The 17,746-nt window shown below is 44.1% G+C and overlaps 2 protein-coding genes across 8 annotated transcripts in view; one reads left to right on the top strand and one right to left on the bottom strand.

Moving 5' to 3' along the window:
• EEFSEC (eukaryotic elongation factor, selenocysteine-tRNA specific) overlaps nucleotides 1-9,098 on the bottom strand; it is a 262,148-nt gene extending 253,050 nt beyond the window's left edge. For 3 of the 4 annotated variants that reach the window (XM_053292715.1, XM_053292716.1, XM_053292717.1), the window contains exon 1: nucleotides 7,547-7,998. In XM_053292715.1, the coding sequence (XP_053148690.1) occupies nucleotides 7,547-7,856 (310 nt within the window). In that variant the 5' untranslated portion in view covers nucleotides 7,857-7,998. Of the gene's footprint in view, nucleotides 1-7,546; nucleotides 7,999-8,970 lie in introns of those variants that run through there. The other variant, XM_053292718.1, reaches the window with a different exon arrangement.
• The window catches only part of RUVBL1 (RuvB like AAA ATPase 1), a 41,859-nt gene continuing 32,231 nt past the window's right edge, over nucleotides 8,119-17,746 (top strand). The window contains exons 1-2 of one of the 4 annotated variants that reach the window (XM_053292722.1): nucleotides 8,132-8,270; nucleotides 13,843-14,039. Coding sequence is in view for 2 of the 4 variants with exons in the window: in XM_053292719.1 (XP_053148694.1) it covers nucleotides 15,355-15,600 (246 nt within the window). In the remaining 2 variants the exon portion in view is untranslated. Of the gene's footprint in view, nucleotides 8,271-13,842; nucleotides 14,040-15,195; nucleotides 15,601-17,746 lie in introns of those variants that run through there. The other 3 variants (XM_053292721.1, XM_053292719.1, XM_053292720.1) reach the window with 3 other exon arrangements.

Here is a 17,746-nt window from a genome sequence, read left to right as displayed (position 1 = left end):
TACCAAAAAGTAAATCCCCCTAATTTCAAAGGGATTTACTCCCAAGTAAGTGTGTGCACACATGATCAGAAAGAGAAACAAGACTTCTTTTCTGTGCTGTCATTGCAAAGAGAGCCAGGCTACATGTTTGCAACAAACACTAATTGGTAACCCAGAAGAGTTTCCCTGATGCAATGCTGGGGTAAGATACAGTTTGCAATCTAGTGAGGGAAAGTTGCAAGTGAGTCCTTCCCCCCTGCATTCTCCCCACCCAGTTTTCTCCACTTAATATAACACACACGTATCTGGGGGAAATGCATCTCAGGGAAGTGGAATATATGAATGCATGCAATGGAAAATCAGAGCAAGGAAAGAACTAAGCTAACAGACATCTCTACCCTTGAAAAATTATGGTGGTCGCACATCACATTGGAGAGGAGAAAGGGCAACTCCAGATTTGTATGTATCTGCCAAACACTTGGCATGGATAGTCTGGTCTTAAATTTGAAGTCACACATGAATCTTTCAACAGAATTCTCCCAAATACATTCACCTACACAACCAAAAGCATGTAATCTCATTTCAAATAAGGCCCTTCAAATTGCTGCAAAAATGCTATATGGCACATTAGCAGAATTTAAGGTCAGTTAAAATTAAATGTTTGTTTTCAAAGCATATTTTTCTAGCCAATTTCTCAGTGAAGATGTGCACAAATTAAAGCACACTACACCCACTATAGTTTCAGGAGTCTGTAGAAGTCTGGGATGAAATCACAAATAAATAGCCTAAAATTCGATCATATTTTTATAATGGGATTGCTTTAAGGGGAAAAGGGCAATCCTCTCACCCTCTTGCCCTACTTTATGGGGAAGGAGGAATGGCTCCATCATTTCTAATACTCAAATGGGTGGCTATGTAGGCTGATAATTTGTAGGGCGGTGGGGGGGCAGGAATCATAATAATTCTGAAGCATACTAATAACCTCACAATTCTTTTGATCTTGCATAACTTTTATCATATTCATTTGCATCAGCAAAACCCACTTTTCCCATATTCAATTCCTCCGCCTTTCTCGCAAGCCCTTACAAGAGTTCAAAAGTCTTGGCCCCTCCAATGTATCAGGTATGAATTAATACCCTTCCTTAAAAGAACACAGCAGCAAAGTGGAAACAGACACTTGCAGGCAGCCCAGTCTTTGAAAAGAACTGCAGGGACAAATGGTGACAATGAAGCTCCGGTCAAAAGTAAAAAGGTCAAAGGTTCAGACAAGTGTAAGGAATTACAAAACTACACGTTCGTCTAAATTCCTCCCTAAGGTTTAAACAATCTGGGTCAAGCAGTAGCTTTTGAATTAAAATGTTCCAAGTTACTCTGGCCTTTGTTCTTCCATAAAGAACAGGCAATATACATCTATTTTAAAATGTTCTTACAGAAGCTCTGTAAGTTAATACAAAGCCAGCAAGATAAAGGGCATCTTAAAAACAGTTTAGCCTAAAATAAACAGTTCAGCAGCCAGCACTGTGTGTGTGTGTGGTGGGCAGGCAGGAGGGGAGACTAAGGTGAAGTAATCATGTTCTTCTGTATTAGTGTGCTGACCCTTTGTAGGGCATGAAATTAACTATCAGCAAGTAAAAAATCTGCTACTTGTTAAACTACTTTGCTACGCAGAGTGGCCTTAAAATAAAATATAGGGATTGAGTTTCTTCTGTGAGATTAACTTCTATAACCTCTCAGCAGGCTTCCCCCATTGCTGAACTCTAAGAGAAACTGCTCGGGTCCTAATTAGAGATATGGGCATTTTACAAGAATATACAGCATAATTATGAAAACTGGACTGCCTAGAATGCTTTACCTTGACAGCCATCTTGCACATTAAACCAGAGCTAAAGTGTACCTACAAATAATTTGAAAGCAATGCAGTAGGGAAGGAATTGGAGGCTAAATCAGCCATTTAAATCCAACCTTGACTATAAACTCAATCTTGCAACCCAACCTTCTAGAAATGTCAGGGGTGGAACTATCTGTAGCATTCTCTATTCCTAGCAGGTAGGTAAAAAATTATTTTGATTTAATACATGATATGCTTTGTTTTCAAGGGCAAAGTCTCTAAGAAAAATGCAACCACAGAGAATGAAATATGACTTCCATCTTCCCTTTCTTTTCTATTTGGTTACTGTTCAAATATTCTGCATTTATTTAAACATAAAGTTTTAGAAAGCTTCATTGTGTTGTCTTGAAAACTATCTGCAAGGTGAAATACTACCCAGCAAAATAGAAAGATAGATCTTCTCTAAGAAAGCTCTTTAACAAAGTTACCTAAACCCAATGTAATTTTAAAGTACAAAATTTTTATCAGAGAATTGCTACCCTCAGGAGGTATTCATACAATTCACCATAACTTTGGCCTTTAAAAAGTGTTAATGTGGATACCTATTCACAAAACCAGTTTTAACCCTGGATCTTTACTGCAGCTGTAATAAGCAATCTTGGCATTCTGTTCTGAACTACCGGTAGTTTGTGCACTGCTCTGGGAATTGTAGAACTGAACAGTGGAGTATATGTATTTTCAAATTAAATAAATAAAACTATTTCTCTAAGGTGCATCTGATTAAGGACTCTTGCATATAAACTGCCTTTCTTCCTGTAATGCAGTAACAGCAGTTTGTATTTCATGAACTGCCTACCAAAAATGTATGTAAACACTGGTCAGTTTGACATACAAATTACAAAACGTATATAATTCAGAACAAGTATATAAATGAAAATACAATAAAAGCTCTCTTCAGCATTTGCTCAGCCTGGATAAATTTGTGATTCAAACTACACAAGCTGGAGAAAGTCATTCAATGTACATAACACAACTGAGAATTCATTAGATTGCTGGTATGCAATGGTCTTACCATTTCTTCACAGCTCACCCTATGTATCAAGAAAATAATTAGCAAGTTCCCTGATCAAGATCATAATCCTTAAACAACATCTTTTCATTTCACCCTTTTGGGACACCTTGAAAATAGGGTGGGAGAACTGCAAGCCAAATCTGCTTTCTCAACATTCTGAACACTAGCTCTCAGTTGTTCATTTTAAATCTGACAAACAGCAGGAGGGAAAACAACTTATAACTGGAAAGTTTTCAGTCAATTTCCTTCACTAGCTTTCATAAAACACTATTTTACACTAGGAAATGATTGGTGTAAAACAGATCAATATTACGTTTAAAGTGTTAAAGGTAACTGACTATCATTCAGACTTTCTTGAAAAAGTAGATTTGTGCCTCGCCAGACATATACCAAGAACTTCATGATCAAATGAATCCTGTTGGCTGCTAACAAGACATTAAGTTAAATGGCTCATGTCCAGGTGCTGCAGCTGGACTCAAGTGACCCAACTTTTATAAGTATTTATTATTTATTTATTTATGACATTTATATCCCGCTCTTCCTCCAAAGAGCCCAGAACGGTGTACTACATAATTAAGTTTCTCCTCACAACAACACTGTGAAGTAGGTTAGGCTGAGAGAGAAGTGACTGGCCCAGAGTCACCCAGCCAGTATCATGGCTGAATGAGGATTTGAACTCAGGTCTCCCCGGTCCTAGTCCAGCACTCTAACCACTATACCACGCTGGCTACATAACAAAACAACATCACATCACAGTACATCACAACATAAGAACAGCCCTGATGGATCAGGCCCAAGGCCTATCTAGTCCAGCACCCTGTTTCACACAGTAGTCCACCAGATGCCTTTGAGAAGCCCACAGGCAAGAGGTGAGGGCATGCCCTCTCTCTTGCTATTGGCTCCCCTGCAACTGGTACTTAGAGGCATCTTATATCTGAGGTGGCCTATAGCCACCAGACTAGTAACCACTGATAGACCTGTCCTCCATGAATTTGTCCAAGCCCCTTTTAGAGCCATCCAAGCTAGTGGCCATCACCATATCCCCTGGCAGAGAATTCCATAGATTAATTATGTGTTGTGTATGGGTGGGTGTGGGGGAATTGTTCAGGAATGGGGAAAGGAACACTTATGCTTTAACAGCTGCACAGGCTGGCTATTTTCTTTCAGCACAATTCAAGGACATAGGTGGCATGGGCAGCGATATTCAGATCTGGGGCAGGTCCCTCTTGGAGGTCCCTCTACTACACCTGGAAGGGGATGCATGCAAACAGAATCGCAAGGTCAATAGTGCCTTCATCTCTCACTAGCCAAGACCCTAGTGGATTGAATGCCCTTGGTTAGGAACTCTTGCTAGCCTACTTCTAATTTGTAGGGTGTAAGTGCACCCTCAGTGCCTCACCATCAATACAATTTGGGATGAAGGAAGGAAGCTCAAAAAGAATCGCTACTTTGTTTTTTTATGTTATCCTGTGTACAGATTTAAGAGGCAGTCTGAGATATTCTAACTCTACTCTTCTAATGGCAACATGCGAGTATGACCCCAATCCACAGATCTCTACATACTGCAGCAGACTGTATGTACAAAACAGTACAAAATAAATTCAACATATTCACCTGTCCAACAGATCATTGGGCAAAGGTAGTGTACATCTAGAAGGCAGGCAGAATTCAAAATGTTTGAGAAACACTGCCTTAGGAATCACCTTCTCCTATATGATGGCACCTAATCCTACTCACCTTAAGTGGTGCAGCGGGGAAATGCTTGACTAATAAGCAGAAGGTTGCCAGTTCAAATCCCTGCTGGTACTATATTGAGCAGCAGCGATATAGGGAGATGCTGAAAGGCATCATATACTGTGCAGGAGGGGGCAATGGTAAACCCCTCCTGTATTCTACCAAAGAAAACCACAGGGCTCTATGGACGCCAGGAGTCTAAATCGACTTGACGCACACTTTACCTTTAATCCTACTCTAGGTATCATCAGCTCACAAGGTATCTAGGTATCATCAGTTTACATCTGTCAGAGTAAGAAATCAGGTCTTCTCTATGGATTCCCCTTCCCAGCAAGGTCCACAAAGACACATCAAAATGTTATTTAGGCAAGTATTTATAATTTAATATATCAGTGTATGGTTTCTGTTACAGAGAGTTTTTGAGGATGCTTCATGTATAGTGGGATTAACTGTACTTTTGTCTTCTGCTTGTTAGTTTTTAACTTGGTTAGCCACTTTGATTTGAAAGAAAAATAAGTTCTCAGACTGAATTGGAAGCAGTATATGGGGAATAAAAAGCACCTATAAACAACCAGACAGGAAAGTTTTTGAAAACTTAAAACAAGCTTGTTCTCTTTTCTCCCACCCCCACCTTCTTTAAGATGCCACAAATGACTTAACATGTATGCTAAAGCTAGCAAAAATACTGCACAGGCCACTAATTTGGAAAGGCTGAAATTGATACTTCCATTCTTTCTTCCTACTGCACTTTATATGGACCCTCTGTTCATACAAATGACACTCTCCTAACAATACCATCTAAGCCACATGAAAAGCAGAAAGACGGCTATTTTGCTTGGCTGGGCATAAGAATGGACACTTCTCCCTGAACATCACTAAAATTGGGGTGATTTTTGGTGACAGAATTAAATAGTAAATGTGTGTTCATATATATGTTTGCATGCTATTTGCCCAAATACTTCCAAACAAGGTGGAATCTACAATTTAGTTAAAACTCTAAGACCATGCAGGCTTACTGGAGATTAAACCCCACCAAATTCAATTCTCAGATGATTTACCTTTGAATAAGGACTGGACTACAATCCTAAATATTATTATCAAGTAAACCCTGTTGGTCAATGGATTCCAAGTAAATCTACTTAGAATTACTCTGTCGAAGGGAATTGCTTCCATAAGCAATGCTGCCACTGACATATGAAGTCAGTACCATAATCCCTCAGCAGGGCCCACTGGTGCTAACCAGCAGATACCAAGATGCAGCAGAATGTGAGAGGTATGGGCCCTGAAGACATAGCAACATAACTGCCTTCCCCTTAGACTCACAGGACAAGTGGCTTAGAGAAACTGCTGCTTGCTTGCCCACAAAGCAGGTAAGCAAGTGATGCTTGCAGGAAATGGCTACTAATGTCTTCAGTCACTCACCTGCCCCCTCACTCTGAGAGGTACAGTGGTAAGGAATGGGCCCAGCTGTGCTGCCCAGAAGGGGAGTGCAGGTGAGTGAGCGAGCAAAAGAAGGCAGTGGCTGATCCTGCCCATGCTCCCTCCTCCTCCAGGTAGCATGGCAGGCAGAACTGGGTCCAGTGAGAAAGGACATATGAACCAAATAAGGCAGCAGCTGCTACTTGCAAAACAGTCATTACCTCTTCTCATTAGCTAACGCTCTCAGTGCTGCGGCAGGGGGGTCTGGGTTTTTGGCACTGCCTAGGCCCTAGGGAGAGGGAGACCGAACGTGGAGAGAGCCACCACATGCCCACTTGCACTCTCTCCAGGTGGAAAAGCAGGGTGGAATGGGCTGAATTCTCTCCACCACACTGCCAAAGAAGAGGTTAATCAAGAAAGTACAGCTTCCCAGAGAGAAAGGCTGGGCTAGCAATTGGAAGCAGGGAATGGCTATTTCTTACAGTCATCACTCACCTAATTATCTCTGCCATCCTAGGGTGAGGGTGGGAGAAAAGTGAGTGAATGATCCAGAAAAAGCAGCTGCTTCTTCAAGGACACAGAGACAGCAAGAAAACTGGTGGCTCTCTTGTTTACTGTAGGTGACACCCTCTCCTTGCTGCACTGCCCAGAGAGAGAGGGGATAAGCAAGCAGCTAAAACCTCCCAGAAAGGTAAAGCAGGCAAATTATCAGAAGCAGCAGCTCCTCCTTGCAACTATCACTCGCCCAAGTCCTATCATGCTGCTGAGGGCACAATCATGCACAGACTACTCGTAGAAGGAGCTAATCCCTCTCACCACCACCACCACCACCCAGCATTGGCTGTCTTTTCTTGTTCACTTGCTCGCTCTCTCTTTGGGAAGTGCAATAGGAAAGACTGAACCCAGTGGGACCACTCAGGGTGAGCAAAAGAATAAGCAAACACTGTGGCTGCTCCTGATCACAGCAACCATCACCTCTGCTTGTTTGCTCTCCCACTCTCTCTGGGCAGTACAGTGGAATTGTGATCGCTGCGCAACCCAAAGTGAGAGTGTAGCGTAACGACAGACAGCCCCCACCTCTGCTTGCTAGAACACCTGCGCTTTTCATCTGGATGCCACGGTGGTAGGGGGCTGGGGGAGTAGGGCCCAGCAGGTCAAATCCTCCCTGCTGCACCATCCTTCCAGAGGGGGGGGGGAGGATAAGCAAGCAGGTGACACACATACTCTCTCTCCCCCCACTGCCTCTGGTCAGCCTGAAGGGGCTCCCTGCCACCCAAACAGAGAGAAGAGCATATGTGATCCACTTGCTCAGTTTCTCTTTGCAGTGCAACAGGAAGGTGTAGGGTAGGGTGGGGTGGGGGCCACTCCAAAGGCAGATTGCCAACCAAGCACTTTCCTAATCTGTATCCAGCCCCGCATATTGCCCAGCCCAAGAAGCAGGCTACAGTGTCCCCAAATGCAGACAGGGTCCCCTGGAAGCTTTGCCCTGCCTGCCTCCCCCTTCTCCCTCTTACCCCCAATAATGGTGCGGATAAGAGAGGCGTGTCCCGGGCAATCCACCAGGGTGAACTGGAGCTGCCCAGGCCCGAGGCCGAGGTGAGGGGGCAGCTCGGTGCAGAAGCAGGAGAAGCCCAGGTCCAGAGTGATGCCCCGAGCTCGACTCTGCGGGGCCCGGTCGAAGGCGGCGGTGGAAGCGACAGTACTGAGCGCTCGGGCCAGCGCCGTCTTGCCGCTGTCGATATGGCCCAGGACGCCCACGTTCACATTGACCCGATGCTGGGCGCTGGTCTTTGGGGCAGCGGCAGTACCGGCTGCGCTGGCCATGGTTGCCTGTAATGCCGTTCCCTTCTCTCACCAGCGGGTCCGCTTCCCAACACTACCCCACGGCAACACAGGCCACGTTGGAGCTGTTCCGGGCAATCACCGCGCCTGCCTGTTTTCCTGCCCGCCCCCCCTCAAGCGGATCGAGGGACGGAAAGGGAGAGAGACGGCCCGGCGGCAGTCCTCATGTACACTGCACGAGAGAGTGGGTTGGAGGACTCTATTGACATCTCACTCACTGCATTTTGCTTTTGAGTACACAATATTTGATTAAGCAAGCTGAAGAGGCTTTTCACCAGGGCAGGGTCAGCAGTACCTCCACCTCATTTTGAACGGGCAAGCAAGCGGGTGCGTGTAGGGAACAGTCGCAGAGGCTTTCAAATCACTCGCCTGCCCCTCATTCTGGGAGCTACAAAGGTAAGGAACGGGCCCGGCTGTGCTGCTGCCCAGACGGAGAGCACTGCAGAGCACAGATGAGGGAGCTGCGCAGCTCGTGCGGGCCAGTCTCCCGTTCCGTTTGAGTAGCACAGTGGGAAGAACCCTGACTACCAGGACACTGTCAATCTACTTGCTAGAGTGCAGGTAGAGTTGTTTGCTTGTACAAGGAGAGTAGCTGCCCTCATCCTTCCTTCCTTCCTTCCTCCCTCCCTTCCTCCTGTGCTCTTCCTCTGAGCAGTACAGTGGTAGAGATTGGGCCCAGCAAACCCATTGCTCTCTACTGTGCTGCAGGGTGAGAAGGGAGGGGTGATGAAAGGCAAGCAGGTACAGCCTTCCAGAGTGGGGACAGGCAAACAAGGCTTTACCATTCTGCCTGCAGAGAGAGGAGGTAAGCAATTGTGGGGAGGCAGTACCAGCTCCTGCAAAGAGCATCCTCCTTAACTTGCTAGCCCAAGCTCTCCCTAGGAGCCGTTGCTGCCTACTCTTGCTCACTCACACAGCCGGTGGCACTCAAGACCCCTGTGTGCCTGAGGCAGGTCACCAAATGCTACTCACCTCTTTCCATTGTTTTAAAGTAGAGGGCAGGAGGGCATCTTGCCAGCTTGCCAACACAACAATAATCTGCTGCCTGAGGTGACTGTTTCACCTTGCCTCATGGAAGGGCCACCCCTGCACTCACCCTCAGTCTCTGAGGAGCACAGTAGGAAGGACTGGGCAACTGCAAACAGTCTCCACCACTGCTTCTAGTAGTTTGCATGTCCTCGCCCTCTCATTTTGGGTGGTACAGTCCACCAGAGCCTCCAAGAGTGGATGAGTGAGAAAGCAAGAGAAAAGTGATGGCTGCTCTTATAGCAGCCACTGCCTCTGCATGTTAATCTTTCCACTCTCTCTGGGCAGCACATCAGGGACACCTGGACTTACTGAGCCCAATCCCCACCATTACATCACCAAAAAGGATGGCACTGCAGGGGAGCAAGTAGAGAGTATGAGGCACTGTTCCTTGCCCATTCAGCTACCTCTGCTTCATTGTACAGTGTGCATTGTGGTCCGTTGCAATGCACACTTGTCTCTTCCTCTGGGTGTGCAATGGTGGGGACTGAGGGCCCAATCCTCCCTGCTGCTGTGCTGCCAACTGTGGGCAAAATCTCACAAGCAAGTGGGCAGAAGTCAAGTTGCCAACTCTGATTCAAGAGATTCCTGGAGATTTCTTCCCCAAGCCATTAAAATCTCCAGACTTGCTTTTGACATTCACCTGGAGATTCATCCCATTCTTGGAGACTCCAGACAAATCCTGGAGTGTTGGCAATCCTAAGCAGAGGTGGTGGTGTATACTTTTTCTCTGAGCAGCATGATGGTGCCCAAAGAGAGAATGCGTACAGTCCACACATCTATGCTTACTTGCTTACCCTCTCATTCTTTGCAGTTCTGTGGGGAGGATTGGGCTTTTGGAGAGACAAAGTGGATGTGAGGGGGGCTCAGTGGTGCTCTTAACCCTGAAGTTCAGCGCCAAAGTCCAGGGCCTCCACACCCCCTGGGGGCCCCCCAAATCCTCTTTAGACTGCTCTGGGTGGTGTGGTCGCTGCTAACCTGCACTGCGCCAGGCAGCTGAGTGTGATTATGACCTGTACCGGGTGCTTTAGAGACAGAAGGCAGAGTGGAGAAAGAAAAATATGGGATGGGAATATGTTAAATTGTGTGTTGAAATGTTTCTGTTTCTGCATATTTGCATAAGTATAACCCACATGTTAAAAATACTGTATTTGTCAGGGTGTTTGTGCGTGTAGGGGATGATGCTTAACTTGCATTGGGAGGGGGGCCTTCTCTGTGGGTGGGGGCCTCCAAAGGCCTTTAGGTGCAGGCTCCAAAATTACCTAAGTGCACCTCTAGGGGCGGGGTTATAATTTTCTGCAATGGCACCCTGGATGCCCACAGCAGTTTCAGGGGGGACTACTTTCAGTTGGAAATTTGCACAAAGTCAAATAATTAAACACCCTCTATATCTGCTCTGAGGTCCCAGTTCAGTTCAGGCCCCTGCACAGTTGCTATTTGAAAGAAAGCAAACTCAAATTAGCTGCATGTCAAGTTTGGCTCTAATATAAATGTTAAGTTTATATTAATCTTTATCTTAGAGAGAGCACATTATGCCTGTTCTTAAACAGTTGCACACTGGCTGCTGATCTGTTTCCAGGCAAAGTGCTGGATCTGGATTGTGATCTGTTGCATTCATAAGGAATGGGCTCTGTGCTGAAACCCATTCCTTATTAATACAATGGATCACTACTAGATCATCAGTTGCAGGTGAGTAAGCTGTTTTTATTACATTAAAAGCCCTGAATGGCTTAGGTCTGGTTTACCTGAGAGAATGCCTTTCTCCACAAGATTCCCACCACTCATTAAGATAATCAGGAGGGATCTGTCTTCAGGTGCCACCAGTTAATTTGGTGGAAACTTGGGATCGGGACTTCTCAGTTGTCACCCCTGGGTTGTGGCACGTGCTCCCTGTAGATACAAGAGGTTTATCTTCCTTGGAGGCCTGCAGGAGAGCCTTAAAGATCCTTTTTTTTAGCCTGGCTTTTAATATATTGACTTTTAATTTTAATTTGGTTTTAAAAAATTAAAATTTTAATTGTTTTCTTATGTGTTTTTGACTTTAATATAAACCACCCTGAGCCACTCTAGGAAGGGCAATATATGAACTGAATGAATGAATGAATGTTTCTGGGGGCCAGCCTTCCCAGAAAAATGAAGTATAACTATAATCAGTAAAAGTAAGTATGTGTGGAAGGAATAAATAAAACAAACCTAAAGAAGTAAAATGTGAATAGAAAACCAGAAGCTGATAATGCACACCTTTTATTTGGTATGTCTGTTGTATAAATTAGAAGTAAAACTATATGTGCTCTATACATCCAATATTCTTCCCCTTTTAGAGACTGTGAGAATGTTCTAGTTTACTTCCCTGGCCTCTCCAAAAGGGACCTCCAGCAAAGACATGGAAGAAAAAAGAAGACTTGCCATTACTAAGGTTACAAAAATACAACCCTTACAAATCATAAATAAAGAAACAGAAGAGGGCACAAAAACATTTTCCCCTCTTAGTTAATTAGATATAACACCCATCTCTCCAATTTCTTTTTCTATACATTGAACTGCTCCTTCACAAAATGTTGCTATTAATTGCCAGAATGTTCAAAAACTCCTGGGGGTGAGGGCAGGAAGTTAGACCTTTGAAATGGTTTAAAAATTTGAAGGTCATTCGCACACTCATGCACTTTCCTCTCTCCAAAAATAATACACTATTTGACAATTCCAGGGTTCAGCATGTCCCACTGAAATTTGGACGCTTATATGAAACGAGGCTATGTCCTGTAACCTCAAACGTTTAGTCTAGGAAAAACAGCTCAAAAGTCTCCAGCTCCCTCCTTGGGTATCACATGACGTCTTTGCCAAAGAGGAGTCCTTGAGAACAGCATAAAAGATGTTGGTGAAATAAGTTGATTAAAACTAAGAACTTAATATTTGCTTAATAGTATTATTTTCTTGTCTAGTAAAATATTGAATTATACTTAAAGCCTTTAAAATAAAAAAGATGTATTTTGCATTCTGTTTAGAAACAGTCTCGGCAATGCAAAACTTCACATGGCATGGCATTTACTTCAGTGTTTTTCTTGTTGATGCACTAACATGCTACTTTAGATCCTTTAAGGTGATCCTGTAAGATTTTCTCAGCTTTTCCCAGTGAATGAGTACTGTGTGGCTGAAACAATATTTTTAAAAGAAAATAGAAATAAAGCAATGGCGGGAAATCATCACTATGAAACAGATTCCTCTGGGGCAAGCCAATTTTAGTAGACACTCGACAAGTGCAAGCATTGTAGCTTAAAACTGTGATCCAAAAACTCCCTGAGAGCCTAACCCATTAATCTAACCTGGAAAAAGCAGTTAAAGCACAAGGACTTCAACTGAAGTTGTATGTAGATGATATTATACATCAAGACATTTATGGAAAATGTGTAGCTTTCATCCTGTGTAAGCACTTCTACAAATTAAGTCCAATTGATCAATCTTGTTCAGCAGCTAAAAGTTATTAGAATTGATACATAAAATATTTTTACACCACCATTCAGTGTGTCCCAGTTTATTTTAAAAAATTCATAAGATTGAGATTAAGAGCTATTTCAACACAAAATGCAATGGGATTCAATTAATAGTATTGTTAAAAAGAATTATTTCTTGTTCAAATCATATTCTACTTAATTCAAATTTGTGGAGCCAACTTGTTTGTGACTACACTGTAAATTGCATTGCACAAAGGCCTGGTTTCAGATGCTACAATATTATTATTACTTTTATATCCCGCTCCTACTCCAAGGAGCCTAGAGCAGTGTGCTACATACTTAAGTTTTTCTTCACAACAACCCTGTGAAGTAGGTTAGGCTGAGAGAGAACTAACTGGCTCAGAGTCACCCAGCAAGTATCATGGCTGAATGGGGATTTGAACTTGGGTCTCCCCAGTCCTAGTCCAGCACTCTAACCAATAGGCCACTTTTTGCAGTCACATGAAGAGCTGTCCCAACTCCCAAGTACTCCTTCTGTGCAATGAATTGGGGTTCAGCATAAGATCTGAAACAGCCCTAAAGCATATTTGTTGTCCATTTGCCTTAGAAAAGAAGGTTAGACCACTCAATGCACTCAGCTGACACAATGGAATATTTAATCTTTCTGCTAGGCATATTGTTAGCTCCTTGAACAGTCGCTCATATTTTTGTAACAACATATAAAAGCCTTCAACTTAACATATACAGCAACACCTGTATGCTAAATACTAAGCACTACTTAGCAGTATAGAGTCACCTGTTTTTTAAAAAATGCAGCTCAATCTGAAACCTGTCTACCCAGATGCAAATTGAATTGAGTTTTTAGGAACTTACTGTCTTGTAAGTGTGTTTAGGATTTCAGCCTCAGTTGACTAATTGTATTTATTTTAATTGATTGAGGAAATAAAATCTGCATGTATTTGTATATATTTGAATTTTAAAAAATTTAAATTCTTAAATTGTGCCTGTGCATTGCATTCCTTCCTGCATGAGAGTGAATGGGAATGCCTCTTCTAAGATGTTGCCTCCTGTTTGTGGTTTTTGCAAGTATTTTCAAAAATATTTTTCATGTTTTAATGTGTTGCCTGATTAATCAGGGGTGCCCTTTTATTCTTAACTGATTAAGTGGTTTAAAATTTCAGCCTGATTTATGAGGCAAAAGAGATATCTACTGCCAGCACCAATAATGTTGAACAATTCAAATTACAATCAAAAGCCAAAATATGTACAAAAGCATCCAGCTTTAAAAAGCTGAAGTGACAAAAACAAGGCATGTACATTTCAGCTCTTTTGCCTATATTTAAAGCTTGAAAATGCTGAGTTGGCACTGTCCAAAAATATGACACCAAATGTGAGGTATTTTGAGTGCTGATTAAATTGCCCAAATGATTGTTGAAATTGACCCACTTAACAGTCAAGTTATTATTAGCAACTCTTGCTCTTGTACTTTCCAGAACTCCAGCATAGCCGATGCAGGTGGCACAAAGATGTTTGGAGGTCATAGAGCAGAAGACCCAAAGACAGCTCACAGTTATCCTTAAAGATTCTGATTGTTTTAAACAGTCTCTTTCCATTAAAGAAATGGAAACAGACTGGAAACAGACTCAAACAAGATATGCCATAACGAGAATATAATTAACTTCCAAAAGAAGTAAGTGCTTTTGCTTTCCTAATTTTAAGGTTCAACATACAAATTTGTATGCCCTTTCCCATTAGATTCAATTGGGCATTCATAAAGTATATACAGCCCAATCCTATGCATATTTTCTTTTAGGTTATTCCCAGTGAGTTAAATAGACCAAACTCCCAAATGTGCATAGGATTTAAGCTTTACTGCCTGGGCTGGCTGGTTTTATTGTTGTTGTTTACACAGTAAGACAGGTGTTTTTGACTGGTTTGTTTTATCCAGACATCGAGGAGTTGTTGTTTTTATTATGTTACATTTTATATCCCGCTTTTCCTCCAAGGAGCCCAGAGCGGTGTAATTCATACTTTACTCCTCACAACAACCCTGTGAAGTAGGTTAGGCTGGGGTTATGTTTGTTCACCTATAAAACTCATGCTGCAAAGTGGTGTGCACCCATATGACTGTTGATACATAGGTGTAGTTGGGGGGTGGGGGGCTGTGTTCACCCCTCTTCCCGGCAGCCCCTCGGAGTGGATATAATGAAAAACATAGGGAGGTGTGCAGCTGGGGGCCTTTCAGGATATGCAGGCCCGGGTTCTTTGAACCCATCCTCTCAATTATAGCTACACTTCTGTGTCCATAAGATCACATCCTCCAAATACATCCTTTATTAATCACTAGAGGTTTGGTGCTAGATTGAGAGCCAGTATATGTACTGAAAGTTTGAGGTTTTAATGTAGAAAAGTCATGGCGGTCACTGGGGATGTTGTGGTGGGGAACAACACTTCAGTGGAGGAAGGGCAGGACACAAATACAATAATATATGAGAGAGCAGATCCTCTGATTGATTGATATTCATTGGAGCTTCGTGAAACTCTTATTCTGTGCTTTTTAAAAACTATATTTCCTTATGTGTAACTAACTCCAGATTAAAAGGGTCTATTCCACACATATCGAAGTGTCAGTAGTGCCTAAAACACTAGCACTGTGCTCCAGGTGCTCTTTCCCAGGCTCACTCTTTTTCGTGCGGTACTCTCTTTCTGTAGCAACCGGGGGAAACCGGAGCGTCTTCTAGTGAGCACACCAACAGCGTTGCTTGTTCGGTGTCTAAACCGTGCTCTTTGAGTGATAACAGAATTCCCCAATGGTATGCGAGAATTGGTCCCGGGTGGCCAATGGGGCCGGATGGGGCGGGGCCAGGAAGTGAAGCGCCGGGAACCTTGGTAACACGCGCCTGGGTGTTGCAAGTTGGCTGCGTGTGTGTGTGGAGTGGGCGAAAAGGGAAAGTTACGGGCTGAGCTCCCCGGGACTGTCTTCGCTTTTGGTCACCGGCAGCGGGATGAAGATCGAGGAGGTGAAAAGCACCTCGAAGACGCAGCGCATCGCCGCGCACAGCCATGTCAAAGGTCTGGGGCTGGACGAGAGCGGAGCTGCCAAGCCGGCGGCGGCCGGACTGGTCGGCCAGGAGAACGCGCGGGAGGTGAGAGCGGCCCTCCCCCACACACCCCGAGGCCGACCTCCTCTCGAGCTGCTCCTTGGTTTTCTTTTTGCCTGGCGTTGTTGTACTGTTCAGCGCTGCATCTTTGTACGTGAGCGAGCTGCCTGCTTTCCTTGAGCCAAGCTTGCCCCAAGGGCCATCTGTTACTGACTCTTGGCCCTGTGGTGCCCCTGTGTGAGTCCTGGCGAAGGGTGAGGAGGAAAATGAGCGAGGAGGCTGCATCCCTTTCTTTCTCTGCTTCACAGCATGACGTGGCCTTCGATCTGAACCTATTTATTGAAAACTAGGAGCTAAAAATAGTATCATGGGGTTGGGAGGGTTCACCTCCCTGCTAAGCATCCTGTACTTGAAGTATTTCTGCTTGATGCCTATTCTCCCCTCCTATCCTCCCTCCCAAAAAAGAAAGTCAGGAACTTTCCTGGGCAGATTATCTCCACGCTGAGCTGCTATGAGCAGTTTGGAAGATCTACCTAACCTTTAGCTGAAATATTTTCCCCTTTAGTTTAAAAACATTATTTTATAGATAGGGAAAAAAGACATAACAGCTATTCCTCCTGTGCTAGGTGTGCATCTAAAGTTCATACTTATTAGGGAAATGCTTTTTGTATATTCTGATTCTGTATATTCTGATTCTGACCACCAGTGCATAGTATTCAGCTACCTCTGTTCACAGTATTGTGGATAAATTGGAAGTAGTGCAGAGGATGGGAACTACTCCCTTGCCACCATCATCAAGTAAGAGCCCCATGCTCTGTCTGTCATTATTAGGCAATAGTAGGAGGCAAAGCTGAAAGTAGTTCTGATTTTCTTCGTTATATTATTATCTATTTGTTCTGTTTATAATATGGCCTTTCTCCAAAGAGCTGAGGAAGATGAACATTTTTCTTCTTGTATATGTGAACACAGTTTTCCTTAGAGTCTGGATTTTCAGTCAGTAGCTTAGCCCTCGGAGAAGGATTCTGCTTTTAATTCTAGAGACCAGAAACTTCAGACTGGTACCTAGGAGTAGGGAAGTGCACGGAACCAGGCGGGGGTGGTTCGATGGTGGTGGGGTTGCTGCTTTAAGAGTGGGTGAGGGTACGCTGATCCCTTCCTCTGTTCTTCCCCCACTGGTGCTCTTTTCCCCCAGAGTTAATCGGGGTAGCATTTTATCTCCTAGTTGCCCCCGTTGACCAGATACAACTGGAAATATCCAATGCGCCTGTGCATGCTGTCACATGCGCACGGCGGTGTGCACAGGTGCATCAGATACTTCCAGTTGTATCCACCCCAATTAACTTTGGAAAAAAGAAGCGCCGGTGGGGGAAGAGCGGAGGGAGGGGTAAGTGCACACTCCCCATGCTCTTTAAAGCAGCGCCCCCCACCAGCGGAACCAGCCGCCTTTCAAACCGGTTTGGTGGCCCATATAGGGCCACCGATCCGGTTCTGTGCACATCCCTACCTATGGTAGGAGTTTGAAACACATTTCAAGCCCTGTGTGAATGCACTTTTTGTGTTTTTAGAAAAGCTGAGAGTAGAACTAGCCATTATGAAAAGAAATTGAGCTGCTGCCATTCCACGTATCTTTTCCTGATAACATGTAACACCGTGCATGCTCTTGGATCCAGATATGCCTTTCCATATATGGAATGTCTTTCACTGACACAATGCTGGTTTACACCTTTTGCTAGAATGTTGCTTGAGAAAAGTGAGACTAAATCCAAATACTGTCTTCTGCTTGTGCAAAAGCTTGAGAAATCTTCTGATATAGAACCTACTAATTGTGGCATGAATTGTGCCTGCTGCTGCATGGGTGTTTGTGAAACAGCACTGGCAGCTGTACGCTAGGGCTGTGCTTTAGAACATCCAAAGCTGAACATGCACCACCTCTTCAGAACCACACAGATGCAGTTGCTCCCAATGTGCCCCTCATGCAGTACTTTCTAGTGCAGCAGGGTGCTCCTTTTTGGGAAGCACTTTCTAGTGCAGGGAGACTCCTTTATGGGAAGCAGAGCCCTGCACTGCCACAGCTGGAGGTGTATGTGGGAGGCACTCTGTGGGGAAAGTGCCTGACAGTACATCTTCCAGTAAGTGCTCCTCTTGCTCACCTTCCACCACATCCCATGTGCCTTTCCAGCTGTTACTGGGGCAGTATGGGGCTTGACTTCCTTTGAAGAAGGCCCCTTGCACAGGAAACCGCCCCCCCCCCATTTGTGGCTGAGGAACAAAAAAACAATGGATGGTTGGATTCATT

Source organism: Hemicordylus capensis, chromosome 2, assembly GCF_027244095.1.
Source record: "Hemicordylus capensis ecotype Gifberg chromosome 2, rHemCap1.1.pri, whole genome shotgun sequence".
In the NCBI taxonomy this organism is placed as follows: domain Eukaryota; kingdom Metazoa; phylum Chordata; class Lepidosauria; order Squamata; family Cordylidae; genus Hemicordylus; species Hemicordylus capensis.
This window is presented reverse-complemented; position numbering and strand designations above follow the sequence as displayed.